This window comes from Beauveria bassiana (genome assembly GCF_000280675.1).
Source record: "Beauveria bassiana ARSEF 2860 unplaced genomic scaffold BBA_S00002, whole genome shotgun sequence".
In the NCBI taxonomy this organism is placed as follows: Eukaryota; Fungi; Ascomycota; class Sordariomycetes; order Hypocreales; family Cordycipitaceae; genus Beauveria; species Beauveria bassiana.
In genome coordinates this window covers 721191-747952 of record NW_007930837.1, presented here as the reverse complement: position 1 = coordinate 747952, position 26762 = coordinate 721191, and the positions used below count along the sequence as shown (strand labels likewise).

At 52.2% G+C, this 26762-nt stretch overlaps 7 protein-coding genes across 7 annotated transcripts; 3 read left to right on the top strand and 4 right to left on the bottom strand.

The window, feature by feature from the left end:
- Nucleotides 1-403: 403 nt before the first annotated feature.
- BBA_00894 (uncharacterized protein) lies at nucleotides 404-2626 on the top strand (the record flags this gene model as incomplete). Its single annotated transcript, XM_008595991.1, has 4 exons — nucleotides 404-487; nucleotides 611-814; nucleotides 871-1586; nucleotides 1636-2626. The coding sequence occupies 4 exons, from the start codon at nucleotides 404-406 to the stop codon at nucleotides 2624-2626; spliced, it is 1995 nt and encodes a 664-aa protein (XP_008594213.1).
- Nucleotides 2627-3410: 784 nt separating this feature from the next.
- On the bottom strand, nucleotides 3411-5356 carry BBA_00893 (Amino acid/polyamine transporter I; the record flags this gene model as incomplete). The annotated part of the gene is made up of 3 exons (XM_008595990.1): nucleotides 3411-4792; nucleotides 4903-4960; nucleotides 5072-5356. The coding sequence occupies 3 exons, from the start codon at nucleotides 5354-5356 to the stop codon at nucleotides 3411-3413; spliced, it is 1725 nt and encodes a 574-aa protein (XP_008594212.1).
- An 8165-nt stretch (nucleotides 5357-13521) lies between these two features.
- BBA_00892 (uncharacterized protein) lies at nucleotides 13522-14036 on the bottom strand (the record flags this gene model as incomplete). The annotated part of the gene is made up of 2 exons (XM_008595989.1): nucleotides 13522-13844; nucleotides 13949-14036. 2 exons carry the CDS (start codon nucleotides 14034-14036, stop codon nucleotides 13522-13524), a joined length of 411 nt encoding a protein of 136 aa, XP_008594211.1.
- Nucleotides 14037-16193: 2157 nt separating this feature from the next.
- BBA_00891 (actin filament organization protein) lies at nucleotides 16194-17719 on the bottom strand (the record flags this gene model as incomplete). The annotated part of the gene is made up of 3 exons (XM_008595988.1): nucleotides 16194-16392; nucleotides 16481-16880; nucleotides 16942-17719. 3 exons carry the CDS (start codon nucleotides 17717-17719, stop codon nucleotides 16194-16196), a joined length of 1377 nt encoding a protein of 458 aa, XP_008594210.1.
- A 1613-nt stretch (nucleotides 17720-19332) lies between these two features.
- BBA_00890 (Cytochrome P450 CYP5060A1) lies at nucleotides 19333-21664 on the top strand (the record flags this gene model as incomplete). Its single annotated transcript, XM_008595987.1, has 7 exons — nucleotides 19333-19576; nucleotides 19733-19853; nucleotides 19977-20363; nucleotides 20429-20924; nucleotides 20985-21323; nucleotides 21387-21534; nucleotides 21594-21664. The coding sequence occupies 7 exons, from the start codon at nucleotides 19333-19335 to the stop codon at nucleotides 21662-21664; spliced, it is 1806 nt and encodes a 601-aa protein (XP_008594209.1).
- Nucleotides 21665-22991: 1327 nt separating this feature from the next.
- Nucleotides 22992-24856, top strand: BBA_00889 (5'-nucleotidase domain-containing protein; the record flags this gene model as incomplete). Its single annotated transcript, XM_008595986.1, has 2 exons — nucleotides 22992-23115; nucleotides 23172-24856. 2 exons carry the CDS (start codon nucleotides 22992-22994, stop codon nucleotides 24854-24856), a joined length of 1809 nt encoding a protein of 602 aa, XP_008594208.1.
- A 391-nt stretch (nucleotides 24857-25247) lies between these two features.
- On the bottom strand, nucleotides 25248-26604 carry BBA_00888 (indoleamine 2,3-dioxygenase; the record flags this gene model as incomplete). Its single annotated transcript, XM_008595985.1, has 2 exons — nucleotides 25248-26216; nucleotides 26311-26604. 2 exons carry the CDS (start codon nucleotides 26602-26604, stop codon nucleotides 25248-25250), a joined length of 1263 nt encoding a protein of 420 aa, XP_008594207.1.
- Between the last annotated feature and the right edge of the window lie 158 nt (nucleotides 26605-26762).

The following is a 26762-nucleotide window of genomic DNA, read 5'->3' as shown; positions in this document are numbered from 1 at the left end:
TAGGCACACAGTGCTACTAAAAGAAGGGAAGGGGGGGGGGGGCATGAACAAGTAATTACTGACGGAACACAGAGAATATTGAGCGCAAAGGAGATGAGGAGCGTAGAGGGAAGAAAAAGTAACATAAGGTATATAGAAAGGAAAACACAAAGAGTTATTAGGAAAGCAGGTTACACTCTCTTGACTCTACATATACTTGAACAAAGCTCATGGCCCATTCAGGCAATTTCACGACGCTATTTTACGGGCGACTCGCAGAAAGTGGCATGATTGGCGGACACTGACGCAGATAATTAAAACAGCACTCGAGCTAGCCTGATTGGTACACTCAATTGGACCTCTATCCCCAGCTCATCGCACAACCCATCACAAGCGGACAACTGCGTGTCAACGAAAACGTTTCATGGAGGCGTCACCGCTCACTCGGCAGCCTCAGCCAGAGGTCTTCACTCCGAAAATCAATCAGCTATATGCTGAGCTCTTTCAGGTAAGCCATTGCGCAACGCCTCCGGCTTCACAGTCGCTGACTGCTCCTGGCACAAATAGGTTCGGATGGCTACCAAGTACCCGACTACGTTTGCGACGCGACTGACCTCGAACTACGATATAGGATGTCGAAGAGGGACGACAATCTAAGGGCTTTTGGAAGGAATTCTTTCTCCTCAAGCCGGACCTCGTGTCCTTGAGGCAGCTGCTGCGGGACATCTCCCCCGCCGACATGTTGCTCTTGGAGGGGCAGTCACAGGAGCTCTTTGGCGAGGCGATTGATGCCCTCAAATCAGGCAGTGGCAATGTGCCGCATAACGTCCTGGATGTCAGTCCGGCGACATACATGTGAACCCTTGGCAATGGCTAATTCTTTCTTCCCAGACGCTAAAGGTTTTTTTGTCCTGCGTCCTGACCAAAAGATATGCCCATCCGAGCTCGGCAAACATTGCGGTCCTAGCCGGACTAGACCGCATCGATCTTGTCTTCACTGATTTTGTCACTACTCTAGACACTGTTATTCGGGCCGGTGACAACCGTATGTACCTTGTCCGAAATACTCTGCTTCGACGCCCGAGTGCTCATCATACAACAGTGGAAATACGCCACAAAGCGATCGTTGTTTTGCTGGCAATTACAGCCGGTGCATACCAAACGACGTTACTTACATATATGATACAACGAGACTTGTTTCCCGCTGTTATAAAGGTGAGTCCTGAGGGTACCTACCCGGCGGGCACTTTACTGATCACCACGCCACAGTTCATCCAAGATACCCAGTCGCCAGCTATGGTTCTAGAGCCTTTAATCTTGCTTAGCTTGCTGGCCAACTACAACAAATTCGAGTTTCAAAACCCGTATCAGCTACGATTAAACGATTTCATCAACGAAGGGGCGATCACAACCATTGTCACCTGCATTGGTGCGGCTTGTCAGGTGCTTCGTGCCGATTATATTAACGTTCAGGATGATCTACCAGAAGGATGGACGGTTTCTAACGCACTTGGAATGCTAGGTCTTGGTGCTATTGTGCCAGGACCCAAACAAGAAAAGAAGCCGGTTTATGATGCCGATACCGCGAAGCAAATGTTTACAAAACTGTGAGTTCTCCTCCTCGTCACACGAAGACCCTTTTCTGACGTACGCCAGCCCGAAAGAGCGAGCTGCAATGCTGCTAGCTGCCTATGATTTTAGCCACGCCAACAAACTATTCTGTACCAACTTTGTCACCATCACTAGCGAAAAGGGAGTTGAACAGCCGATGGCAGCATATCTGTCCCTCACATCCTACCTTCTTCAGCATGCTCATCTTTCGCATCGGTCTACATACTATGCGCATTTGAACCTCATGGTTTTTCGGCTTCTTATTGAAGACCAGGCCACCTGCAAGATACTGTGCAGCGACGAATCTAAGATGGTCGTCCGCCTCTGTCGGCACCGGCCGCCGTTCTTGCCCCTCGTCAAAGCGGAACGGGTTTTGGCATGCTCTCTTCTAGACACAATGATTGATGGCATCAATCATAATCTCAGAAAGCGACTCGATGTGTCATTATACACACTCTGTCTGGGCATACTGCTTCGAGCTATTTCGTACGTATCGCGATCGCGCACTCGACTACACTATCATTGGGCGGAATTCTTCAGGTCTCTGCTCTCCCTAGTTCGTTTTCTTACTACTTACACGTCGGACCTGAAAGACCTGCCTCACGTGGATACTCTTGTTGATCATGTGGTTAATTTGCTTGCGCTGTCGCTCTCAGCTGGCGAGGCATTTCTCCCGACCCCAGCAGCATATGATGATCTTTTCTACAAGATTGTGGAGAGTGGTGAGGTTCTGGCCAAGTTCAAACAAAACTACGGACTAGGCAAGCGCATTGGTAGCTCGATTGACACACTCATCAATGTCAGCACGCATTACAAGCAGCTACTGACCGACGGCGGGGGGAAGAAGAAACCTCGCAACTTGACAACGACGCAAGTGACAGATGTCATCAAGCAAGGCTACGAAACTTTGAGTATCCAGGCAAAAGAGGGTCTTGATTCGTGGGATAGATACAGAGAAGCTGATGATCGCAGTTTGCTAAAGAATGTGGCTAGAACGGCTGTCGCAGATGTTCGCGAGCTATTGGAACAAGAATGACCCAAGGCATCTAGATTAAAAAAGCAATCAGCGAGCATATTCATAAGGTGGCAAGCTCTGTGTAGAACTGGACCGTTGGTAACCACATGTACGAAGGTTGACGTTGCGCTTATTGCTTCTGCCCAACAGTCTGGTTCCTGGTCGCATTGCCTTTCAAATCCAGACCATGCGCGTGCAGCCGAGTTTCACACTTCGAAAACGCCCAAACCCATATTTTCGGTAGTCTAGGTAGGTAGTCTTGGTAATTACTTCCTCCAGGGACCCGCATCGTGCGTTGACATGCAGGGCGCGCAGCCTCGACGATTATTTGGCGTGACAGCGGGCTTGACGGCAGTTTTTGGCGGGTCGCAGCACCAGTCTTCCTTCCACCTCAAAAGCCCGTCGCCACCCATCTTGAGCGCGGTCGATCTTACTCAGCTCCATTGGCCATGGTGCAGTATACATACGCACTTGGATCGAAGAAATCTTTGAGCAAGACATGATATTTCCCGCCTTCGCTACTCGGCTACAGTAAGTGGATTGTGGTGGCTTTTGCTGGACTCCGCCCACGCACCAATGACAGACAAACGAAGCATGGACCAAAGGTGGCAAGGAGAACTCTCTTCATTTCATCTTCATAAAGTGGTATCAAAGAAAAAAGGATGTACAGCTAATGATGGTCAATATATAGCGCGCCGAGAAAAGAAAGGTCGCGCCATGTAGATATCTTCTACCCGCCGAGACACCAGTGACGGCAACGCAATCGACAATTCGATAATGTCACATCCAATGCTGCAAGGAGACTCTAGAATGTGTGATGAAGAAGACGTCTCCAAGCAGGGTAGGCGGCAATGCGTGCCCGATAAGCGTTGATCTCTTCCCAGTCAAGCTCACGACGACCAGTGTCGACATCCATCTGCGCAATAGTAAGCCAACCTGTGCGTTTCCACGCGAAACCGCAAGCCCAGAAGAAAAGCACGACAGGCATGGCTAGGTATGACTTGAAAAACCCTTCAACCGTGCCAAGACCGGATTGGCCAACGGGGGCAGCAACCGCGGTATAGAACTGGGCAATGAGGACAAGGACGATTAGGATCAAGCCCAGCCAGGAACCTGCGACACCGCCAACGGCCTTGAAAGGAATCTCATCAAGAGTATGACCGTGGTACTTCCAAGCGGCGCGGAATCGAATATGAGCAAGGCAGACCGATCCCCAGGTGAACAGAGCTGCGAGACCAGAGAGAGCGAGCAACCAATCAAAAACGACGGCACCAGACGAAGCCAAGCTAACGAAAGCAAGGAAACCGAAAGCAATGAGGATCAGAACCGAGAACAACGGACGACCGGATCTGTCGATATAGCTAAAGATCTTAGGCGCGTATCCCTGCTGCGCAAGGGCAGTAAGCGTGCGGGAGCCTCCATAAACGCCAGAAACACCAATAGAAAGGACGGAGACAAGAATGACAACGTTCATAAAATGATCGAATCCTTTCAGGTTGGCATACTTTCCAACAAGAACGAATGGTGAAGCCTTGGCGTCAGCATAGGCTGAGTTAGACAGGAGCGACGGGTCTTCCGAGTTAATCAGGAGGCCGACAAAGAAGAGACCAAGGATATAGAAGAGGGTAATTCGCCAAAAGACCTGCTTGATGGCGCCGGGAAGAGCGCGAACGGGATTGCTAGATTCCGCAGCGGCCAGACCAACCAGTTCAGTACCGGAGAAGGCAAAGGCGGCGGTGACAAAGACAGAGCAAAAGCCCTTGAACCCGTTCTTGAAAGCACCAGGGTTATACCAGAGCTTGGCTCCCTGATACTCGCTGTACGCGCCGCTCTTTGGGCCGCCACCGAGCACCAGAACGAGACAGATGATCATGAAGACAACAGTGGCTCCAAGCTTGAACGTAGAAGCCCAGAACTCTTCCTCAGCATACCCAAGAGCGCCAAAGACGTTGATGATGACGATAAGAAGCAAGAAGACAACAATCCACACAGCAAGGGATGTATTTTCATCCCAATACTGTATGGTGATACCACACACTGTTAATTCGAGAGGTAACACGACGGCCCACTGGAAGACGTAATTCCATCCCATTGCGAAACCCCAAGAAGGATCGATGAAGCGAGTCGAATAGGTATAGAAACCACCAGAGACAGGGTACATGACTGCGAGCTCACCGAGAGCATAGACTACCGAGACGAAGTCGTTAGCGATTGCTTTGAGCGACGCAATAGATTGCTCCGGAGTCCAAGGCAGCACTGGCACAAGTACGAACTCGGTGCAACGAATGAAAACATACCGACGTTGAACATCATGACACCGATGATTAAGAAATCGATCAAGACACTACCGGGACCCTGGCATTCGGATGCATGTCAGCGCTTTGAGCTCATTACGGGAAGGTGCAGCGCCACACCCATCGCAAACCGCACGGATCAATACGGCCGCGCTGTCACGAAATCACTTACACCCTTGTACAACGCACCACCGGAACCGACGAAAAAACCAGCACCGATGGAGCCACCGATGGCAATCATGTGCAGATGGCGCGCCTTCATCGGCCGCTCCAGCTCGACAATGCCCTGGCCATAGTGCTTCGGCTTGAAGGAATCGATTGTGAGGCCGTTGCGAGTCAAAAAGCTCTCCTCGGAGTAAGAAGCACCAGCCTCCTTGGGAAGAACATGAGAGGTGCCTTCATACTCAGGAATAGCCTCGCCCTTTTCAGAAGAGACAACGCCGTCTTTACCAGACATGACGGGCGGTTCTGTGCTTCCCAGCGACTGAAGAGCAACAGAGGATAGGGAAGGAGATGCAGCGATGCACGGGAGCGGGAGGCAAATGGAAGCGAAAAATGATGAAGAGGATCTGAAAGGAAATTCGATCAGGGAAGTCTTGGGGGGGATGCGCTTCTTAAACGGCGGCGCCGACGGGAAGCTGGAAGCTTGGCTGGGAGGGTCGGACAACGCTGCAATGAATGCATGCATGCAAGAAAGTTGCCCTCCCAGAGTTCTGTCATACTGCTCCCGAGTCGGCTCGTGAGCTAATGAGGCCAGACTGGGGCACCTGGAAACGGTGGCGTTGAAGCCAAGAGGCCAGACAATCAGAGACCATGTCGACTCGGGAGGGGGACTTTGGAAGCGCGCATGGGGAAATGGGGTGTGAGAGGAGGGGGAGGGGGGTGTGGCAGTCAAATTTGGAGACGGCTGGAGGTGGTGGTGGCATTCAAAGGACAAATCGAAGTTGGTTGCTGAGGTCAATCACAATGCCAACTTCCCGCGGCAAGCCGTCGATACGTCTCCGGCTTCATTATTCTTTGCCCAAAAAGAACATGGCTATTGCTACCCAGGGAGAAGCTATAGCGTGGTGTTCTCTACACTCTCGAGCGACACAAAAGCCCTTCCAGAAGGCCCGCGGCGTCGTGGTAGACCACAATGGACGGGGCCACCCGTATCAGTACTCCTTGATTGACAATGGCGCTGGGTCCTCTAACTAGCCAGTTGCACGATAAGCAGTCAATGCAGAGATAAACAATGGCTCACTGATTACTGATAGTCTCGCTGACTCCTCCCAAAGTCCCCAAAGGCCAAAGGGATAATTTTCACGACGTTCTTGAACAGAAAAGACGGTTATTCAGCGAGGTGACTTGCGGCGTTGGCTGTTGTATTCAACTACGGGCGCTGGGTCGTGAGAGCCATGGCTTGCTGGATTTAGCATCTGGACACTGCAGATCTTGGCACCACAGAAATGGTAGGTAGGGCCTGGCAACGCTGCAACAGCAACAAGGGAATTCCACGAGGCAGTGAACCCCGCTCCCGTTTTTCACCTAGTTGCAGCTAGCCAAAGTTACCAGTGAACTGGGGCATGAAGCAGCTTGGCAGCCTCGCCAGCAAAGGCGATTTGGGAGCTGAAGTTTGGTGTGGCAGACGGGGCGAGGGGAACTTGGTTCAATCGACGCAGTTGCTTCCCCCTCTCCATTGCCAGTGCAGCGCAAAGACAGATGCCAACATCGCTTTCACAAAGTCCTCCGACTTCAAGATGCCGGGTTCGCGTTAGTGTGCATACGCCTGCGGCATCTCGTAGCTTGCCTTGCTGGGCGGCCACGGAGTAAACTTAGCTTGGGGTAGTTACTCTCACAGCCACCTGACGCTTCCGCCGACGCCATCATTGATGGGCTGGATTGACCCCCGCGCACAGATTACGCCAGTCCGGACGACAGACCCCAAAACGGAATCGTGGTTTGAAGGGCGGCGTCAGCATAAAAACGCCATTTACCATACGTCCCGAGAGTGATCTTTCAGTGGCTGAGGTCACTACAACAATCCGGGAAATAAGCTATTCGGCGGTCAGCTGGGACGGTGTAGCAGCGATTTTGCTTTTGGCAGAAGAAAGCTGGACAGCCTCACGTTGAGGCAAATTACGGAGTGATCTGTAGCAAGACAATCTCTCATTGTTTTGCGTTTAACTGAAAGAAACAGGTAGTCGCGCTCTGCAACAAGGACACGCTTACTTGTTTCTGGAGCCAATCGACACATTTGCGGGGAACGGCATTGCCGGGGGTATGCACTTAAGAGTAATGGCAAATGCCCTTGAAAAAGGCCTTTCGGGTTCTCGATAGCGCGCTTTGTTGGCGCGTTGTTTGAGGCTTCTGGGGTTTTATCCTTACCCATTTTCTGGCCCCCGCATCTTTGCTGCGATGTAGGGGAGCATTCGCGATGGTTGCATCTGCTTCAGCTCTCGAATGGTCGCGGCTGGGCTCATTTCTACAGCAAGGTCTTTGCAACAAACCCATTCGGGGCTATGCCCCCAAAAGTCGAACAAAAGAAGGGGCCATTCGTAGCGGCTGCAATTTGGGTACAGATCAGCGAGGCAACACTGGAGAAGGGCGAGATAGTCGCCTGATTAGGTTTCAATAGGGTGTGTTCTATGCATCCTTCCAACTGCCTTCTGCTAATCTCTACCTTCCTCTTTGCGGAGCGAATTGCAAGCTAAGGAATCCTTCGACATGCTTTATCTGCGCCACATTCTGGCTGCTTTCTCACGTGTCGGAAAAGCGCCACCCAGGCAGATGATGAGGCCCAGCTGTCCCAGTGGACGACCAGGCTGGCACGCACACTATCCGAGGACCAAACCTTGTTCCCAGGTCTAACTACTCCGTACTTGGCGGCCACACCAGACTAACAGCCAAGGCCTCGAGGCTTGCAGTCGACGTGTCAACTGGCCAGACGGGACAGATTTTAGTTGAGCGAAGGCTGGAAACGCGTCGCTTTTTTCCCTAAGGCTCCTAAAATAGCAAGCCACCACGAGGTGCTGCAAGATGTGATCTCGGCGATGGTGATTCATGTTTCAAGACGAATTGTAGTGGTTAACTTGTTATCTCCATGCGCGGTAAGTCGTTTACATTGTTGCGGAGTACATACATAAAAGCAAGCTTGGCCGCTTATCAGCCAAGGCTATAGTTACATAGAAAGCTACACCCACTGTGTCTATCGTATTGAAAGTGGGAAAACGGCGCCGAGCTCTTGAGTGGTTGAGTGGCCAAGGGGTTAACTCGGCCAATAAGTGGCAACTGGCACAGTAAAGACGCACTCTTCCCTGTCATTAATAAGGGCATTCAGCGAACTACAAAGCCAATGCAGACTCGCAGAGTGGCCTCGGCACAAGTGGGTAAAGATAACCAACGAGACGCTCTGGCCATGGTTTTATCTTTTGGTAAACGGTAGTGGATGTTCGTCGAGTCGGATGCAGTCCATGATGCGACGCGGGATATTGATGGGGCTCAGCGGCGCGCCAGGCTTTGTAGTGCGGCGTGGCTGCCTCGAGCACCGTGAGGCGCATATCAGCGTGTATGTATCTGTAACCCGCGCCCGAGGCCACCGGCAACAGCCTAAGCTGCGACAACGGGTCCAATTTGAACGAATGAAGATTTAGTTGCGCAAGTTTTGACGACGCCGTTACTGGTTGGACAAGGCTCTCTCATTGACCTATGATATGCTGGAAAAGAGGCGCCGTCGCTACGCTTTTATTAGACTGTTGCCCTAAAGATGCTTGATTCAATCACGAGACGAATTGGTCTGCACTCGAAAACGGTGAGATCAGCAACCTTTCGGCCGTTTCGGGTCCCATACCGGAGAACCTGCTCAGCGTGTGGCGAATAAATCGACTGGGCTAAGTTGGAGCAGCAGAGACAAAGAAGGTTGAATACGGAAGTACCCTCAGCCAACGTAGCATGTCTACCTGACTAGTGGTCCGTCCTGCGAGAAAGTGGTACAAGTTGTAAGTGGCTTTACAATTTAGGCTGCAAAATTTCCGAGAGTTTCTGCAGCCAACTATAACGGATGGTGCCAACCAAAACACTTGTCTTCACAGAGAGAGAGAGCGACCGCAATAAGTTTGTCCGTTGCACCGGCCCGTCTACGAAACAATAGGGCGATGAGGCCGAAACCTCCAGGACAAAAGACGTGGGAAATACGATTGACGAGAGTGGCCCAGCACAGCCCACCAGCCGATTAGGACAAGAAAGATCAGAAACCCACAGCTTTTTAAAAACGGACAAGACACATGAACAAGCCTTGCCATCCCGTCATGCTAACTAGCTAGAGCCTTGAAGACCAGGCAAATACTGGTACCATCCACTTACCCCGTATCCACCAACGATCTTGCGGGCCTTGTTGTATGGGTATGGAGCGGTGAGGGTTTTGCGGGTTGCGGGTTCGGTTTGAATGGAGCATTTCCCCAGACTCTTGCAAGCGACATTGTACATGGTTCTCAAGCCATGGACGAGAGGCCTTTGAAAGATTCAAGTTGAGGTTATCGACGCGGAGTGAGTAAAGTCGGAATCGGAGTGCCAAAAGAGAAATGGGGAACGGACCATGGCGGGCTTTTGTTTCGCAAGGGGCAGCCACATTTTGTACGCCACATTTATTTTGCCCGCAGCTTGCTTGGGCTCCCAAAAACTACGCCACGGAGACTTGTCTGCATCAACCTGACGCTATCCTTATGCCGCCAGCGACGGCGGTGGCTTTTTTTCAAGCATGCATGCCTGCCTGCCTGCCTGGCCTGCCTGCCTGCAGCGGATGGGATGAATCGCAAGTTCCGCAACCCCTTCTGCAACGACTTGCCCGGCAGGCGGGACCCAGAAACGCTGCGGGCATCGGGTGTTCGTTTTGCGGCGGCGCAAAGTCATTGATTTGTCTCGGGCTGGCGAAAGCAGCCAGATCCCCCGTCTTTTCACATTGGCATAACAAAGAAGAGGCATCTGCACTCGCATCATGAGATATCCCTGTCCCCCCACCCCTTTTCCCACCAGACGACCACACATCAAAAGACGCGGGGGAATGGTCAAGTGGTGTCGAGAGCGTCGGTGCGTCCGCCAAGTGTCTGTGGCTTCGGAGCTACGTAAAAGTGTATTGATTGGCCAGGCATGTTGTCCGTCTCAAGGCAAATGATTCTTTTTCTTCGGGACTCTTACTATTGGTCCTCGCTGTCGTATTTGGGCCAAAGTGCTTTCCACTACCCACCGATGCATGCAGCAGAGCAGCACGTTGCGCATTGCAGACGCAGTGGACTGTTGTTTATATTTCACTTTAAAATTATCTGTTATAATGGCGGTGTCCATTTCGGACGGCCAAGATTTAACTACTTTATTAGGCGGATTTGGTCGCATTGCACGCCATGTTAGATGATTATTCACCACCTGTGACGGTTGGTACCCTGCGCCACGCAGATGTAGCACAGTTTCGGTCGACAACAACCCCTTGCTATGAGGCACTTTGAAGGCCAAGCTTATTTTTTTCCCTTTGGGCAATGGAACTTTTGAGGCGTGCTCTTTAGATGCACGCCCTCTCCATTCATTGCAGGGATCCGTTGAAACATCCAATCTTGCTCGAGGCAAACGTGATGAAGGGCCATGTTAAAAAGTTGCGGCTTGTCGCGGGCCGACTCTCTCGCCATTAAACTTTTACAAGGCGAGAGAGAAGCCGCCAAACAAGATCATTAGAACGAGGGAAAGAAGACGCTTTGAGTTAGAGAGTCGTCGATCCTCCCCAAGCAGAAAGGGGAAGCTTCTTATTCGCCTTCCATGGCGCGTTCCATGAGAACCGCCCCTCCCCCAGCCAACGCCTCGTCGACGCCGGCGGCGCCTCTGGCACGAACGCTCAGGATCGGGTTTGTCTTTCAACAAGCTCGCGGAAGGTGATTCCGCTCCTTTTTTTCAGATAGAAAGCTAAGAGGGCGCGAGGGGGGCGCGAGGAGGGCATGAGGAGGAAGAGGGGAGAGAAACAAAACGCCACGTTCTGCCAAGTCCTGAGTCGTGTCCGCCACCAGCTGAAGAGCCCCCTTGTGAGCTAGGAGCGAGGCGAAATACATACCGTGCACGTTTTCCTGCAAGATGGACCTGGAATAGCAAAACCTTACCCCGCATTTTTGTCATGGAAGGCGTGTGGAAGCTGTGGATTACCCCCTTGTCGTCGTCTGAATGACGGGAAATGTCGTTGGATGATGGAACGGGCGAGAAGAGATATACCGGGAGGGGAGGGGTGGTGTATCTTGGGCGTCTTGCCGGGACATTGGAGACACTTCTGCGAGCTACTGGCCCAAGCCTGAGACCACTTTTTTGCGGTCTTGGATGAGGCAAAAGGCAAGGCAAGGCAAGGCAAGGGGTGCGGAGTCGGATCCGGGGCGAGACAAGGAGGCTGTGAGGCTGCAGACGTCGGCAGATGATGGGCTGCCGTATTGCGTGAGTCGGTCTTATTTACGGGGTCCGAGTTTTGCTGGGAACTGAACACATTACGTACTGTTGTTGTTGTTGTTATTGAAGCAAGGGGGCTTTCCCCGGTGTAAGTACTCGGGCTCTGTCAATCATGTGAACCATCATGGAGTTCAACAATGACCCTGGGACCCGTCGCGCCCGCGCCGGGAAAATCATGCGATGCGGCGGACGATATCACGAGTTCTGTCTGTGCAGGCTGGTTGCGGTCAAGATGGTGTCATTGGCAATCCAAGACAACCTGCTTCTTCAAAGGGGTGGGTCAAAGACATGAGTGACAATGATCTTGTCTACGTGCAATTGAGTAAGACACAGGAGCAGAAACGCCCTCTGCACCCCGCGTGTTTGGACGATGCTTTGACTGACATGCACATAGGCAACATGCATACATTTGTCAACGAACCGAACACCGAGCTAATATGATATGGAACGAGGTCAATAAGTCATGGCAGAATACAGTTCACTAAAACGATACGATATCTACCCTACTTCGTTCCAGAGTTTGTTTCTGATCTACCAATCTTCTTTCCATCTTTGTTTTCTCCATCTTATCTGCATTCTCCATCTTCTCTCTATTCCCCAGATTCTTCTTTTCCCTTACCTACCCCATCACTTTCATTTCCCATTTTCCTTATACGTGTATTGTATACATCTGACTTCATCAGCAGAGAAACTTGATTGTATTGTCGGCCTCTTGACTTGGCCAAATGCCAAGTTGCCAGCAGGAACGGTTGCATGTTCCTTCCTTGGTGTACCTTGGCCAATGTATCTACTCTTTTTTCTGCAAACGAGCGTACTCGCCATGGACTCACACGGTCACATTTCTCAGAGACAATTTACATCTTAGCCGACAATCAACACGCCAGAGACTTGCCACCCACTTCGATTACGGAGAGGCTGGGTTTCAACGACCCAGGGACGCCCCATGTCTCATCGTCATACGAGACAAAAGAGGGCTTTCAAGGGTCGCCACTGCGAAAAGACTTCTCCCGACAACCTGCCGCAGATCCGATCGCGCCAAGGTAAGGCAGTGCATCTGTTAGAGGGGTGACACGTGCTTGTATGATATCGCTCTGGAGCGTCAGACTTGCTGCTGATGCTGCGTCGTTCGCCGTCACCGCCTCACTGCTGTGCAGCGTCGGCCAGGCCGGGGATACGCAGAGGATTGGTGTCACTTGTTTGATGGATATTGACTGTTTAACGCGCTGGCGTAGCAAAAAGAGTACATATCCTCCTCGCCCCTCTATTATGTGTACACTCAGTAGCAAAGTCGGTCCACAAGCCGCGAAGGAGGGACATGTTTTATATGTTTGTTCACTTTTTTTGTATTGCGTTACCATAAACTTCACCGCTTCTACTAGCAAGCTTTTCTATCCATCGCCTAAGCGGTTCAACAATCTGAGAGCAAACGCATACTAGTAGCCAGATTGCACATGTAAACCATGACGAGCCAACTTGTACAAGACTCAGTGAAGCTCGAATTGGTACTCGACCGTTTTGCTGAGTCGCTGCTAACCAACGGGCCCGACACTGAACGAGAGTGATGGTAGTTGGCGAGCTTGACGCAGCCGCTGTTGTAGCAGCCGAGAGAACCGGCATAGAGCCATTGACCCAGGTGGTAACCTCAGCCGGCGCGCTGGCAGCTAGAGAGTGGGAGCATGCTCGGGGAGATTTCTCGACCAAGAAAAGAAGGAGGTGAGAAAATCAATGTTCGGAAAAGTGAGAGCATAGTATGCTCCGCGGACATGAAGAAAAGAAGGGATTGCGCGCGACTTGTCCGCAATGTCGAGAAGCCCTCTTCCGTCGGCATTCTGCATTACATATTGACAAAGCCCACAGCGGCACTCCAAGCCAAAAACTTTTGTATATATATAGTTGATTCGAAAGAGCAGTTCGTCGTCGTACACGTATAGTGCCCAGGCGGGCTTGGGTACCGGTCAATTGGCCAGGATCAGTTGATGTTTGCTGGCCGGCTTCTCGCTGGTTGGGGGGGAAGAACTTTTAGGGATGGGAGGAAGTTTTGCGGTCGAGGGGAATAAACGACGCAGCTTAAATCCGTTTTGTGTCTACGGCTTGTAAGTGCGTCGAATCCGCTCTGGCCAGGCTCACTCGTCTTCCGGTCGAGGAAGGAAGCGAGCGGAGCGCGTCTTTTATTTAGCCCAGGAGAGCGGCGCCGCCGGACTCGACAGCCTCAATCTCAGCGAGGTTGATAGGCTGGCGGCGGAAGCGAGCAGGGAGCTCAGAAATGTCGAAGAAGACGCCCTTGGGGGCCTCGACGGAGCCGAGGTCGCTGCCAGACATGCCGCCGATGCCAGCCTCGCCGGAGCGAATCGTCTTCTGGAGGGGGCCGTGCTGCTGAGCGTGGTCGCGGTAGGAACTGAAGCTGGTGTGGCGGGAGGAGCCGTCAGCAGCGAAGCCGTCGGGGAGCTTGCCAGAGGGCGAGGCAGGGTGAGGCTTGGGAGAGTGGTCAATGGACGCTGCGAGGAGGATTTAGAGGTTAGCGAGCTGGTAAGGAAGGGTAGAAGTAGTTGGTGGACGGGCAGACAGCGCAGAGGAAGCTAGCCTCAGGCAGTTAACGTACAAGGAATGGAGCGAGGGCCGATGAACTTGATCATGGGCTGACGCTCGGCGTGAGCGGCAGCCTGGCGGAGAGCGCGAGTGGTGAACATTGTTGCGGCGTGTATGCGGTGGAGTTTTGGTTTTTAAGAATTTGAGAGGTGGCTTCCGCAAGTCGAGGAAGCCAAAGTGTGAAGAGCAAGTGGAAGACGGGGACGTGGACGAAGAAAGTCGTGCGGCGCGGAGTGGGTCGTCTGGTTGCGGCTACTTGCGGGTGGGTTCGAGAATGGCAGGCGTACGGAGGAGGAGAGAGATGAGAGTTATGAACAAATTCGAGGGGCGACGGAAATGAATATTGGATTAGAAAAGAAGGCGGAGGGTGCGGGAGGGAAGCGGGAGGGAACATGGGATAAATAATGTATTCTGGGAATTTCTCGGGTTCGGGCTTTTGAGATGGAGCAAGGAAGGGACAGACGGGGACACGGGGTATGTAGCACGAGCTGTCAGTCAAAAAAGCCTACCTACCGAACGCCACATACGCGCAGGTAGAAAAAAAAAAAATAGTCAGGCACCTGCAGGCTGTAGCTAATTACAATGCAACGCGGTTCGGTTCGGTGGAGAAAAGCACGCCATTGGTAAAGTAATTGTGTGGACTCGGGTCCGTCTGTCTCTATTTTTTTTTGTTGGACGAGTCGCAAGTGTCAGCCCAAAAGCGCCAAAAGATATCGGTTGGTACGGCTGGCTCCTCCGAGGGTCGGAACCAGCCTGCAAACGCCTTATCTCTGGCCAATCAAAAGCGGCCATCTCGCGCCTCTCCTTCCATCTCTGGCTTCCCCGCGGCCGATGAGCGGGGAAAAGAGGTGAGAATGAAGCATATTTAGTTGAAAAGGCCATTTTCATTATTAATTGATTCATCTTCCGCATTCACGCACACACTCATTTTACTCGAGTATTTTCTTCTTCTTTTCTAATGTCTTTTTGAATTTTTTTTGTCGTGATTGTTTCACGTCATATCCACCAACACCAAAACATGTGACATGTACCCCAAAAACAGCCCATCCCTACAAATTGTTCATCCCCCCAACGGGCAGAACCGGAGGCTTGCGCATGAGACAATCATGCCAGCCTCGCATGAAAGAATCTCAACCAGCATCAAATGCAACCTCAGCCAACTCAGTTAGTGAACTCAATGTACTGCCGCAGATCCTTTGTCCTTCCCCGCCCTTCCCCCAACCGTCCAAAAAAAAAAGAAGGACAATAAAGAAACAACGGCTATATGCTTATTTTACACATGATCCAATGAAAATCTTTGTTTCCCAAGCTCACGGCCACTTCAACGTCATCGCCCGCGGCTCACCTTGATCCCATCGCACATCATCGCGACACATCTCCGCCCAGTGTCCTGATGGCCCAACTTCTTCCAACCACATCGTCCATCGGCTTATGGTTTTCCTCTTTTCTCCGCAATCTAAATCTCATTTACCCAAGGACAGTAAGACTGTACTAATACTACCTGCACGTCGGTCTCGCTAGCGTCTGACCACTGCAGCCAAGCGCTCGTTTTTGTGCAGACCAATTTTTGGAAACCCTCCTCGCGACGCGTTCTGACACGTGCAAAATCTTCGACATGACATGCACAGCAGCTGGCCATTTTCCCCTCTCAACTTCGGGAAATCTCGCGCATCCGACCCCATCCCGTGTCCGTTGGACTAATAATTGGCCTTGGGGTAAATTTGCGCCTGCTGCGTCATCCCGCTCCGTAGTCCGATCCCATACCTGATTATTACCTGCGCATTGCAGCAGCATACAAGAGAACATGGAACCGTCTCCTGTGGGCTGAAGTCAGAACTTCCGTATCCGTATTGACTGCCAACTTGGGCACTGTGCTCTGTTCTCACTGGAGCCCGCTAATCAGGCCACCACAGGCTCCGTACCTAGGTACCTAGCCCTAATAGTTAGACGCTTGCAAGCGTCTGCATCCCATTTGCCTCGCTGTCTCAAATGCAGCTTACCTGCAGGTGGTGCCCTGACGCCGCTCTACATGTGATTTTTGACTTGCTCTCGAACATGTCCAAGTCAACAAGTTTCGATAATTCCATAATCATTCTCTTTCCATCCTCTGTATGTACTGTATTCGAGAAACAAACAACCGCAACAAAAAAAAAAGAGAAGAAGGAAAAAAACGCCACCGCGCCTACAATGCAACAATATTCACCAACACCGCCGCCGTAAAGTCACGACCCGTCACCTGCATACCGTAGTATTTACACTCAGCCCTGCTGGACCTTGGCCCTCACAATCTCGACACACTCGTTTGGATCCTCAAACACACGCCATGCCTCCCGTGGAATGCCTTTGAACGCCTTCTCGAAGCGCGCCGGCTCATTCTTTTCCCCTACTCCGAACATGGCCGTGTCAGTCGCCTTGCGAATGAGTATGAGCCGGATCCAGCCCGGAAACGTGCGATATCTGTCCAGTCTCACGTGTTAGCAGACCCTGTGCACGCAACAGTAACCCCCCTCCCCAAAAGGAGCACAAGGCAGTCGCTACCGCTTACATTTCACCATAGGCCTCGGGGTCGGACTGCGTCGAGTCGCCTATGACAATCATTTTGCGCTTGGGCACCCACTTGTGAATCTTCTTCATGCGGTCCACCTTGTATTCTTCCGTGCCAATCGTCAAGGCCGCCAACAGTCCTGCAATCGTCTTCCAGCTCGTGTCGCGCAGGATCAAGGTCCCTTGCGGGAAGTAAGCGTCGCGAAACTCGCGCAGAAAAGGGTATAGATTGTACGGCGATGCTGACAGATAAAACCAGGGCGTGTCTGTCTTCAGGATGCCGTTAATCGCTTTATAGAGCTCCGGCATTCCCGGCACGGCTCGCGGTTCCTCCACAAAGGTCTCCCGGAGGATACCTATGGGATCACTTGTCGTCGTTATCTTGATGGTGTCGTCAATGTCTGCGAGGAACGTTAGCAAAAGGGAGTTTTTGGCCGCTTATGGCTCTTCCTCGGTCCATACCTGAGATGACACCCCAGCCTGACGGCCCAGCGTAATAGGTCTGCATGCCCAGCAGGCCCGGTATCCCGCTTGGAAGACGACCGGCCGTGGCATCGATCAAAGCGCCCTTGGAACGGCTGGCCACCTGCCTCACGTTGGCGCTGAGGCCATTGAAGCCCGTGGGACCGAGTTTGATGGACCGGCGCGCGCCCTTTTGCGAGACCGATAGTGTCTTGGCTACACGCACATCCCACACAAACGGAAACAGACGCTCCTGGATCGTCTTGTACTCCTCAGCGTTGTCGGCGATGCCAAGCACGCGCGCGACGCCGGCCACGGCATCGACCAGGTGCGAGTGCGGCGCCTCCTCAAAGACGACGGCCACGAACTCGGCCTCCCACGACGAGGGAAAGCGGCCGCCCGTTTTGTACGCCGTGTTGTCTAGCAGCCAGACGACGTCGCCAGGGCCGACGGGGCGCCCACCGAACGCTTTGAGGCGGCTGACAAGGCCCAGCGCGCCGGCGAGGCTAAAGCGGGTGGTGAAGTTTGGCGTGAGGCTGGTGACGGCATCGGCACTGGCGGCGGCGAATTTCTTGGGGTCGGGCAGGTCGGCCTCGATCTGGTCAAAGTTGTTTTGCTTTCGTGTTCGTCTCTGCATCTCGGCGGCAATGGCCGATGGGCTAAAGATGGGTTCTTGCTGCTCCTGTGGTTGCTCCTGTGGTTGATTTGACGAAGGCTGCTGCTCCTGTGGTTGCTTCGACGAATGCTGATGTCGGGCTTGAGTGGTTGCTTCGCTCATGGTGGGCAGAAGAAATGAGCGCGTCCCAAAGACACGCACGAACTGAAATAGGACGGGGAGACCACACGGCAGTCTTTTCCGTGTCAAGTGTAGAGTTGTGACTCTACTTCGCAACGACGGGTGATAGCGCTTGCTACGACGAGAGAAAACGGCGATGCCAGGCAGGGGTCAGGTGGTGGGAGGGAGAATGAGATTGTACCCCGTGGGAGAATAGGTTGAGCGGCGAGTAAGTGTAGCAAACTAAGAGATGAACGTATAGGTAGGCTGTTGGCAGAGGTCAGGAGTTCAAGGAGAACGTGTTGTGCTGTCATGTTGCGGCTGGAGACGTCGCGAGGCTAACTCTGACGGCATCACATGAGTAGTTAGCCTGTCAGAAGCAGGGAAGGAGGCTGGCTGTGACCCAGGAGGCACTTGTCGCGCACTTCTTTGACGATCTTTGATGGATTCGACTCTCAGCCATGCACCAACCCTGACGCAAGTTGGGGGTAGGCAGCATCTTGGACATTGTCCTTGTTTGCCTCGCGAGCCTGCCATTTTTGCAACCTGATTTAGGTTCCGGCGCAGAAACAGACCAGCGGCAATAATCTGCTACAATGCCCATGAACAATAAGCTGCAAGACATGAATGGACACCGGGCCGTGCCTTTTAGCTTCGAGTTAGCGAGACCTCGTGCCTCGACAGCCTGAAACCCACTATGCCTATTTAGAGCTTGCAGGAGGGTCACCTGCCATTACGTCACGACAGAGAGGTTGCCAGAGGCACAGATGAATGTGCACTCAGTTATTCAGCTTGAAACAAGGGATTTAAATACGTAAACCATAAAAGTAATGGTGTTCTCCTGCACGAATAATTTTTTGCCCTTTTGGTGAGCTTGCGTGCTTGCTTGTACAACCCCATGCACTCAGCTACAGCAAAGTTTCAGCGCCACTTCCCACGTTCGGGCATGCCCTACGTACTGGTATCATACCCGAAATACAGCGCCACGATACGCCGACCGGGGCAGCCTCTCCGTCGACGGAACCCCGAAGCATAATCTTGTCAAAGTGAGAGAAAGTAATCAATACCAATGAAATTAAATTCACATCGATATCAATGAAAGTAGACTCATCCAGAACTGATTCACACAAACAATGTGCAAATCACATCGTCTTCCCTTTCAAAGATGCCGATTCGGCCTTCCGGACCGGCAGGGCACTTTCCAGTCATCTCTCGGCCTCCACAGCCGATGGGCCACTTCCTCACCAGGCAATAAAGCACTTCCGTTCTTATGTCTCGGTGGCACTCGGATGCTGGGGTGCTGACTCCATGTACCGGGAACCCAAAGTGGATGCCAAAGAAATGGTGATGCCATCGTGTAACACCACAACTCACAACTCCGGCAAGAAGCAAATATCCCCCGAGACCCTTGGAATGACCTACAGCCTAGACCATTCGTGCAGTCTCAGATTTGACGGCCGCGAGCCCACACATATAATGATTGACCAATGATGCTCAGGAAACCACCCTGCCACGCCGCGAACCATGGTATTCGGGGCTCTTTCTCACATCTCCTCATCGAACTATATCAAAATCCCAGTTATATTCCCTCAAGGCTCTATGAAATTATCACAGTAATGTCGTCACACAAGCCTCCCGAAGCAGTTCGCCGAGAGACGTCTCTGCAAGGCCAGTCGATGACAGAAAGCCACTGCATGCTGGCCTTGTCCGAGCGTCTTCATGATCCTTTACCCGGGTGTGTCACCGCATCGATCGCAGCCCCCTCGGTGACCTCGGGCTCTCCGGCTCAGTTTTGGCCGCAATTTCACGGCCCCTCTGTTGGGCTTACAACCCAAGCCTCGGCCGTGACAGCTACTACTGGTATGTCGTGTTTGGCACAGTCAAGCTCGCGGCGAGTCAGCAATACAGTACTATCGAAGCCATACAAATGCGCAACGATTGCTGGCAGGAACATGTACGCTCAAGCAGTGGGAAACCAAAGCATGAGCAACGTGAATAACTACTTGTGCATCTCAGAGCCGTACTTCGCCTTCTGTGTGACATGGGTAGACAAGTATGGCGCGGATTCGGCGGCGGCCGGTGCCTCAGCCATTAATTTAGACCCATACATTGGCGAGTCAATTGCAGCTATCTACCCGTTTGTACGACATGATTCGTCGTATGTATTTGATGCGAGGTGTGGCGCATCAATGCATATATAATCCTACAGCAGGCTGTGCGGGGAATCATGTCGATTGGTGCCTCTTAGCAAGATACATAGAATCGGCTTGCCAAGAGATCTGTTTATTTCTCTCACGCCAGAGATGATACGCGATACAATATGGTTCATCTTTGCCGGTTGGCTCATCCCTCGGTGGTTCGCTGCTGTTGCCGTGGTTATACTGTCCACGGCTCTACTGCCCATAGTCAGCCTCCTCTGGCAGCGACCAAAGCTGCCGAAGAATGCACCGGAACTGGTCCGCGGGTGGCCAATACTCGGCTCGGTCGACTTTTATCTCCAACGTTGCAAATTTCTGGAGAAGCAGCACAAAAGGCGTAAAGGGCAACCGTTTAGCTTATACTACGGACCGCACCTTATTGTGGGCTTGGTAGGCGAAGCTGGTAGAACGCTCCTATTCAATGCACGGCAGTTTGATGTACGCGCAGGGTAAGCATGCATAGTATCACTCTGGGTTATCATATCAACGGTATTTGCTAAACGTGAAGAAACAGCTATTCTATCTTGCTGGCGGCCAGTCCCCATATCGAGACGGACATTGACAACCCGGCACTCAGCCAGGTCAATATGTTTAAGAGGATCCTGACGCGCGAACGGTTGATTAGCTCATTACAAAAGCTTCTCGAGGATACCGATGCTGTCTTTGGCGGATTATCTGATCGCGAGGCTGTAGTGCCAATCTTTCCGTTCATGTACCGCCTCGTCTACAAACTGACGCACCGCACAGGGGGCGTCCATGAAATAGCTGAAGACGAAGAGCTTCTAGACTCTACCCTAAAGCAGTTCTCCAGCATGGAGGATTGCTCATTGTTGCAAATCATGTTTACCGGCTGGCCGCTACCGTCTATGCTGTCAAAGTTGTGGGCGGGCTTCAAACTGCACCGGGTGATTACGGGCTTGATGAAGGAGCGCCGCAGAACCGGCCGCAATGAGACGGACGCCCTTCAACTTCTAATGAACTTGGGTGAGACCGATCTCGAGATTGTCAAGGTGAGTCTGATCCTCGCAACTAATGCTTGACTAACCGGGGCGCGACTCCGAACCATGTAGTGCGTTATCGGTATACTGTTCTCTGGCCTTTTGAACACTGGCGTTAATTCCGCATGGCTTCTTTCCTATCTTGCCAATGACAGAATGTGGTACAACAATGTGCAGGCGGAGGTAGACGCTTTCATTGCTCGACATCGCAGGACCGCTGCGGAATCTGTGCTTGACATTTTACAGCGTATACCGTATCATGACTGGGACACGCAGCTACCCGTCATCGACGTCTGCTTGCGGGAGACTCTACGAATTAACTTGTACGGCCCTGCAATTCGTAAGAACATTTCTGATGAGGATGTGATTATTCCTGGAACCGATCAAGTTGTCCCGAGCAAAGCATTTGCGGTCAGTAACTAACTACCCTGCTATGGAAGACCTACTTTGAGAATTAATATTGATAACTGACAGTTTTACGCAATGGATGGTGTCCATCTGGATGAATCAATATACCCCAACGCTTTCCATTGGGAGCCAGCTAGACATCTTCCGGGCAGAGAAGAGGGCACGAATAAAGCACATGAATTCGTTGCCTGGGGCTCTGGTCTACACCCTTGCAGTAAGTGTCTATTCGAGCTTTCGTTGCCCTAATTCATCAAACTTATACCCGAATAGTAGGCTCCAAGGTAGGGTACATTCTCGCGATACGTCTCGAACACATGTTAACGCAGTCAGGTCGCAACTCTTGAGATTGCAGTTGCAGTTGTTGCCATGTTTGCCCACAACGAGTTTCACCTGGCGGAGCCGGATGGGAAGCCAAGACTACGACCTCTGCCAAACTTGAATAGGGATAACTTGAGCGTCAATTGGCCGTCGGAAGCCGTCTACATTAGGTGTAGCCCACGGCAGACTCGAGTTAGTAGGTGATGGGAGCCCTCACTTTAGATGTCAAGGAATGTGTTCTCGCGAAGGCGGTGAACCCGAGGCGGAGGAAACATATGAAACCCAAGTTAATTATTACAATCTGAGCTCTGCTTGTGCGCCCGCAAATATGCTTAAATTAGGTGGGCAGCCACAGCGGGCCGCATCTCGGGGGAGGCAGCCATAAGGCCCATAACTAGGTAATAACTCTGCAGATTGACCAAGAAACTCAAAAGCAAACAGTCTATCCGTAGGAGACTCCTATTTCGCGCTGTTTATGCAAGTACTCTTCGGACACATCAAGTCAACGTTTCTCTTGTTTTTGAGCGCCTGACGCTTAGCTGTTGAAGCTGCTATCCATAAGATCAGATGGATAACCTGCTTCCCCATGCTGTTTTTAGCCCGTTTATCTCTAAACATGGGGCGGGGAGTCACTGAATTAATGGCTATTACTAACGCCTATACCTTTGCCAAGAAACTCTGGCTTGGCTCCCAGTGAAACCCAGTGAGGGCCGGAGAGGAGAGCTTGTTGAACTCACGCATTGAAAAGAATTGAAACCCCGAGAAATGCAATGATAATGATGATGTCGGGGCTGGCAAAGCAGAGCCAAACGGCCGCTCCTTGGCTGCCGGAATGGTGCAACCTTGATCGCCTACCTTGAGCTGAATGAGCCGCGCCTATGGGATAGATATCCCACAGTACGATTCGATTCGCCGGGGAAGACGTAATAACTTTCCACGCCATTTGACCTTCGAGTAATCATTATTAGTCGGTGATGCCACGTGCCACACACCTTGCCAATTGCCAGTGTGCATCTGAGACCCTCTGAATTTGCCCACGTGCAGCTGGCGACCGCAAACACACTGCAGCCACTAAGGAAACGGCCGAGCCCGACTTCAGCCCGCCACCAGCAAGAGGACTCGGCTCTGCGACCCCGAAACCCAGTTCTCTCCACCTGTAAGCATCATTCGGCGTCGCCTACGAGCCGCAGTTGGTTGGACACGGCTGTCTTGGCGTGCAATCGACCTGCGGGTTGCTGGTATTAATACCGGCTGCGCTGCCGCATCTGCCCGTTTGTTTCACCTCCTCGTGCGCCTTGCCTTGCCTTGCCTCCACGGCCATCAGTAGACGGCTCCATCACAGCACTACCCATCATGAAGATTGCTGCTATCCTCGTGACGCTCGGGGTTGCTTCGTGCGCCGTTGCTGAGGATGTGCTCTACAGCAGACGTCATCTCTCCAAGCGCTTCATCGACAGCGATGGCAACTACAACATGAGTAAGCCAAGATTTCTTTGTCGCAAACAGAAGCACTCACTACTAACCTTGAATCAGCATTCATCCACGTCAATGATGTCCACGCTCACCTTGACGAGTTTGCCAAGTCCGGCTCCGACTGCACGGATCCTTCCAAGGGTTGCTTCGGTGGCTACGCACGCATCAAGACCAAGGTCGAGGAGCTTCGCAAGACGTACCCCGATCACCTGCTCCTCAACGCCGGCGACGAATTTCAGGGTACTCTGTTCTTCTCCTACTATGGTGGGGAGAAGATTGCCGACACCATTAACAATCTCAACTTTGACGTCATGACCCTTGGCAACCACGAATGGGATAACGGCGACGAGGAGCTTGGCAAATTTCTGAAAAATTTGACCTTTCCCATTGTTGCTTGCAACGTCAAATCCGAAAATGAAGCTCTCAACAAGACTGTCAAGAATTATCATATTTTTGACAAGCACAAACTGGCCATCATCGGTGCCACGACGGAGACGACAAAAGGCATTTCAAACGTGGGAAATGGAACCAACTTTCTCGATGTTACCACCGAGGTCCAAAAGGCTATCTGGGAGATTCGAAACACTACTGACATCCGCCGCATCGTCGCTCTCACGCACATTGGTTACGAAGAGGACCAAAAACTCGCCAAAGATACCGAAGGCCTTTCCCTCATTGTTGGCGGGCATAGCCACACACTTGTCGGCGACATGCCCAACGCCGCTGGAAAATACCCTACCATTGTCGAAGACAAATCTGGCAACGAGGTCTTTATCGTCACCTCGTACCGCTGGGGCGAGTATCTTGGCTCCATTGATCTAACTTTTGACAAGCAAGGCCGCGCTCTCTCCTACCACGGAGCGCCTATTCACATGACCAACACTACAAAGTTCGATAAATCGCTTCAGAATAAGGTCCTGGCTTGGCGCAAGCCCTTTGAAGAATTTAGCAATGAAGTCATTGGCACTACCAAGAACGAGCTCGACCAGACCAACTGCCAGAAGGAAGACTGTCTCCTCGGCCAAGTCATGACCGATGCCATGCTCGACTACCGTCGCAATATTTCCAAGAATGCGGGTGATGAGCTAGCCGAATTTGCTTTCATGAACGCTGGTGGTATCCGAGCCACTATTGGTCCTGGTAACATTACCCGCGGTGCGATTCTCACCTCTTTTCCTTTTGGCAACGCCATTGTCCAGCTTCCCTACTCTGGCAAGGATCTGCGCAAGATGATCGAGGGCTGGGTCTCTCGCGAATCACAATTCAGCAAGAAGAAGACGACATCCTGGTTCCAGATCTCAAAGAACATCAAGATTCAGTACAACCCGGACAATGACTCTGGCAGTAAACTCATTAGCGTTTCCGTTGGCGACAAGCCGCTCGATGATGACCGCCAGGATTACCGTGTCGTGACACTTGATTTTGTCGCTCGTGGCGGGGACAACCTTGTTGAACCCACGACCGGGTCTGCTGCTCTCGACACCAACTCTGACATATTCGAGGCTTACGTCAAGGCCAATACTCCCTTGACGAATGAGCTCGAGAAGCGTGTGGTTAAGACGGACAAGAAAACTCCTGATTCAACTCTGACTACAGGAGACAATAATGCTACGAGCACCAGCAAGGCCGGCTCTGGCAGCTCCAGTACCGGCGATGCCAAGGGCTCCAGGAGCGCTGCTTCGAGCCTTGACATGGCTATTATTTTCGCTTTCGTTGTGGCCGCGGTTGTTTCCTTGGTCATGTAGATGTTTATACGCATGAAAAGTTGGATAGCTCCTATGATGATGTGATAATATCCTGCTACCAAAAGCATGGATGAAGTTTTTTGCATAAGTAACATGACTAGATGCCAACATGTATATAAATTCTTCGAATTTCCAGCAATTTCCTTGAAATTCGTCATTTGCGGACGCGGGCTCCTGAACCGTCAAAAATTCGGCATTGATATTGAAGTCAACAGTGTATCAAGCATTGAAGTCAACAGTGTATCAAGCATTGAAGTCAACAGTGTGTCGAGCATTGAAGTCAACAGTGTGTCAAGCAAACATCAAGTCACATTGAACTGTATAATGTAATCTAAATCATGATAATCGCTGCGTGTCGTGAATATCTAGTATGTAAATGCAGGAGATATGCTTAGCTCTGCAGCCGTCGTTGCAGTTTGCCGGCTTCCGTCGTCTCATCCCGGGCCTTTCTGAGGAACGGCACCAGCGCCGTACCACCCGTGCCAGTCAGCTGATCGTCACTCTGAGAGGTGGACGACGAGCTCGCCAGGTTCTGCTTGCCCCTCTTGCCCTGCCACGGCTTCTTGGACGGGAGGATAATGTAGCGCGTGACGATTGAAATGTGCTTTTGGCGAAACGCCGTCAGCGCCGCCGTCGCGTCCGCGTACGCATCGCGCAGCCTCTGCTGGGCGTCCGTCTGCGGCGCGACCATGGCCAGCTCCCGGATGCTGCCCATGCGCGCAATCTGCACGAGGAAGCGGCGGTGCGGGCCGGGCATGTACTCGCGCACCTCTTCGTGGTAGCTCGCGTGCTTCTTGTCGCCGTGGCCGCTGTGCTCGATGCCGAGGACGACGTCAAAGAACTGGATCAGCGAGCTCTGGCCGTTGCTGCCGCCGCGCAGCTGGCGCCACTCGCCGCGGCCGTCGCCCTCGTCGTAGAAGACGCCGCGCGGCAGGCCGGCGGCGGCCATGTTTTGGCTGCCGGCCAGGAACGGGCGGATGTGGTGGTAAAAGGTCATGGGGTCGCACTTTTCGTACATGCGCTCGAGCAGCTGGGACACGCTGTCGATGCAGTTGCGAAGCGCCTCCAGGCCGCGGGTGACGGCGTCGTAGTCGCGGGCTTTGACGGCCTCGAGGGCCGTGGCCATGGTTTGCAGGATGCCGGCGGCCTTGGCCTCCATGGCGACGCTGATGAGGAGGAACCATGACTCGGACTCGGTGCCGGTAAATGAGAAGCACAGCTTGAGTTTGTCTAGGTCGGTGAAATCGTCACCCTCGCAGGTAAAGTTCCACAGGTTGGCCGCGGCATATGTCAGCACAGGCGGCAGCTCAACATGAGCAGATACTTGAAGGAATGGAACTGATAATGATGGAGGCAGAATCTACAAGAATAAAATGTTAGCAAAATATTTGTCGGCTTTAATCATTTCAACGGCATCTGAAACTTGCCTCTTCGGGCGTATCACCACCCCATACATAGGCGTGCGTCAAAAAGGCTAGCATGGTGTAAGCTCGGCGCCATTCCGCCTCGGACACCAGGTTGTCGACCGACAGGATCGGCAATTGGCGTATCGCATCGTGAATGGTGCCCTCGTCGATTAATTCAGCCAAATTCCGAGCCACCGCTTCCCACGGTTCGTAGTAGGGGTCCGACAAGACGTGAGCCGGGTTCTGTTCGGGTAGAAAGGCGTTTCTAGTAACGGCATATTTATTAAAGTCTAGACCCTGGCGCGGCGACCCTGGGGCCGATTGCACGGCGTGTGGTGACATTTCGTATTTGGTGGCAGCAGCTTTTGTGAGGTGGCTGCTGGTTGTTGCGAACTGAGGCTGAGAGGGTTGCGGAACATGTATTAGACGAAATTGTAGTTGCGAAAAGAGATGCGGCATATGTATAGAGGTTAGAAATAAGCTTGTCCTATCAGGATGGG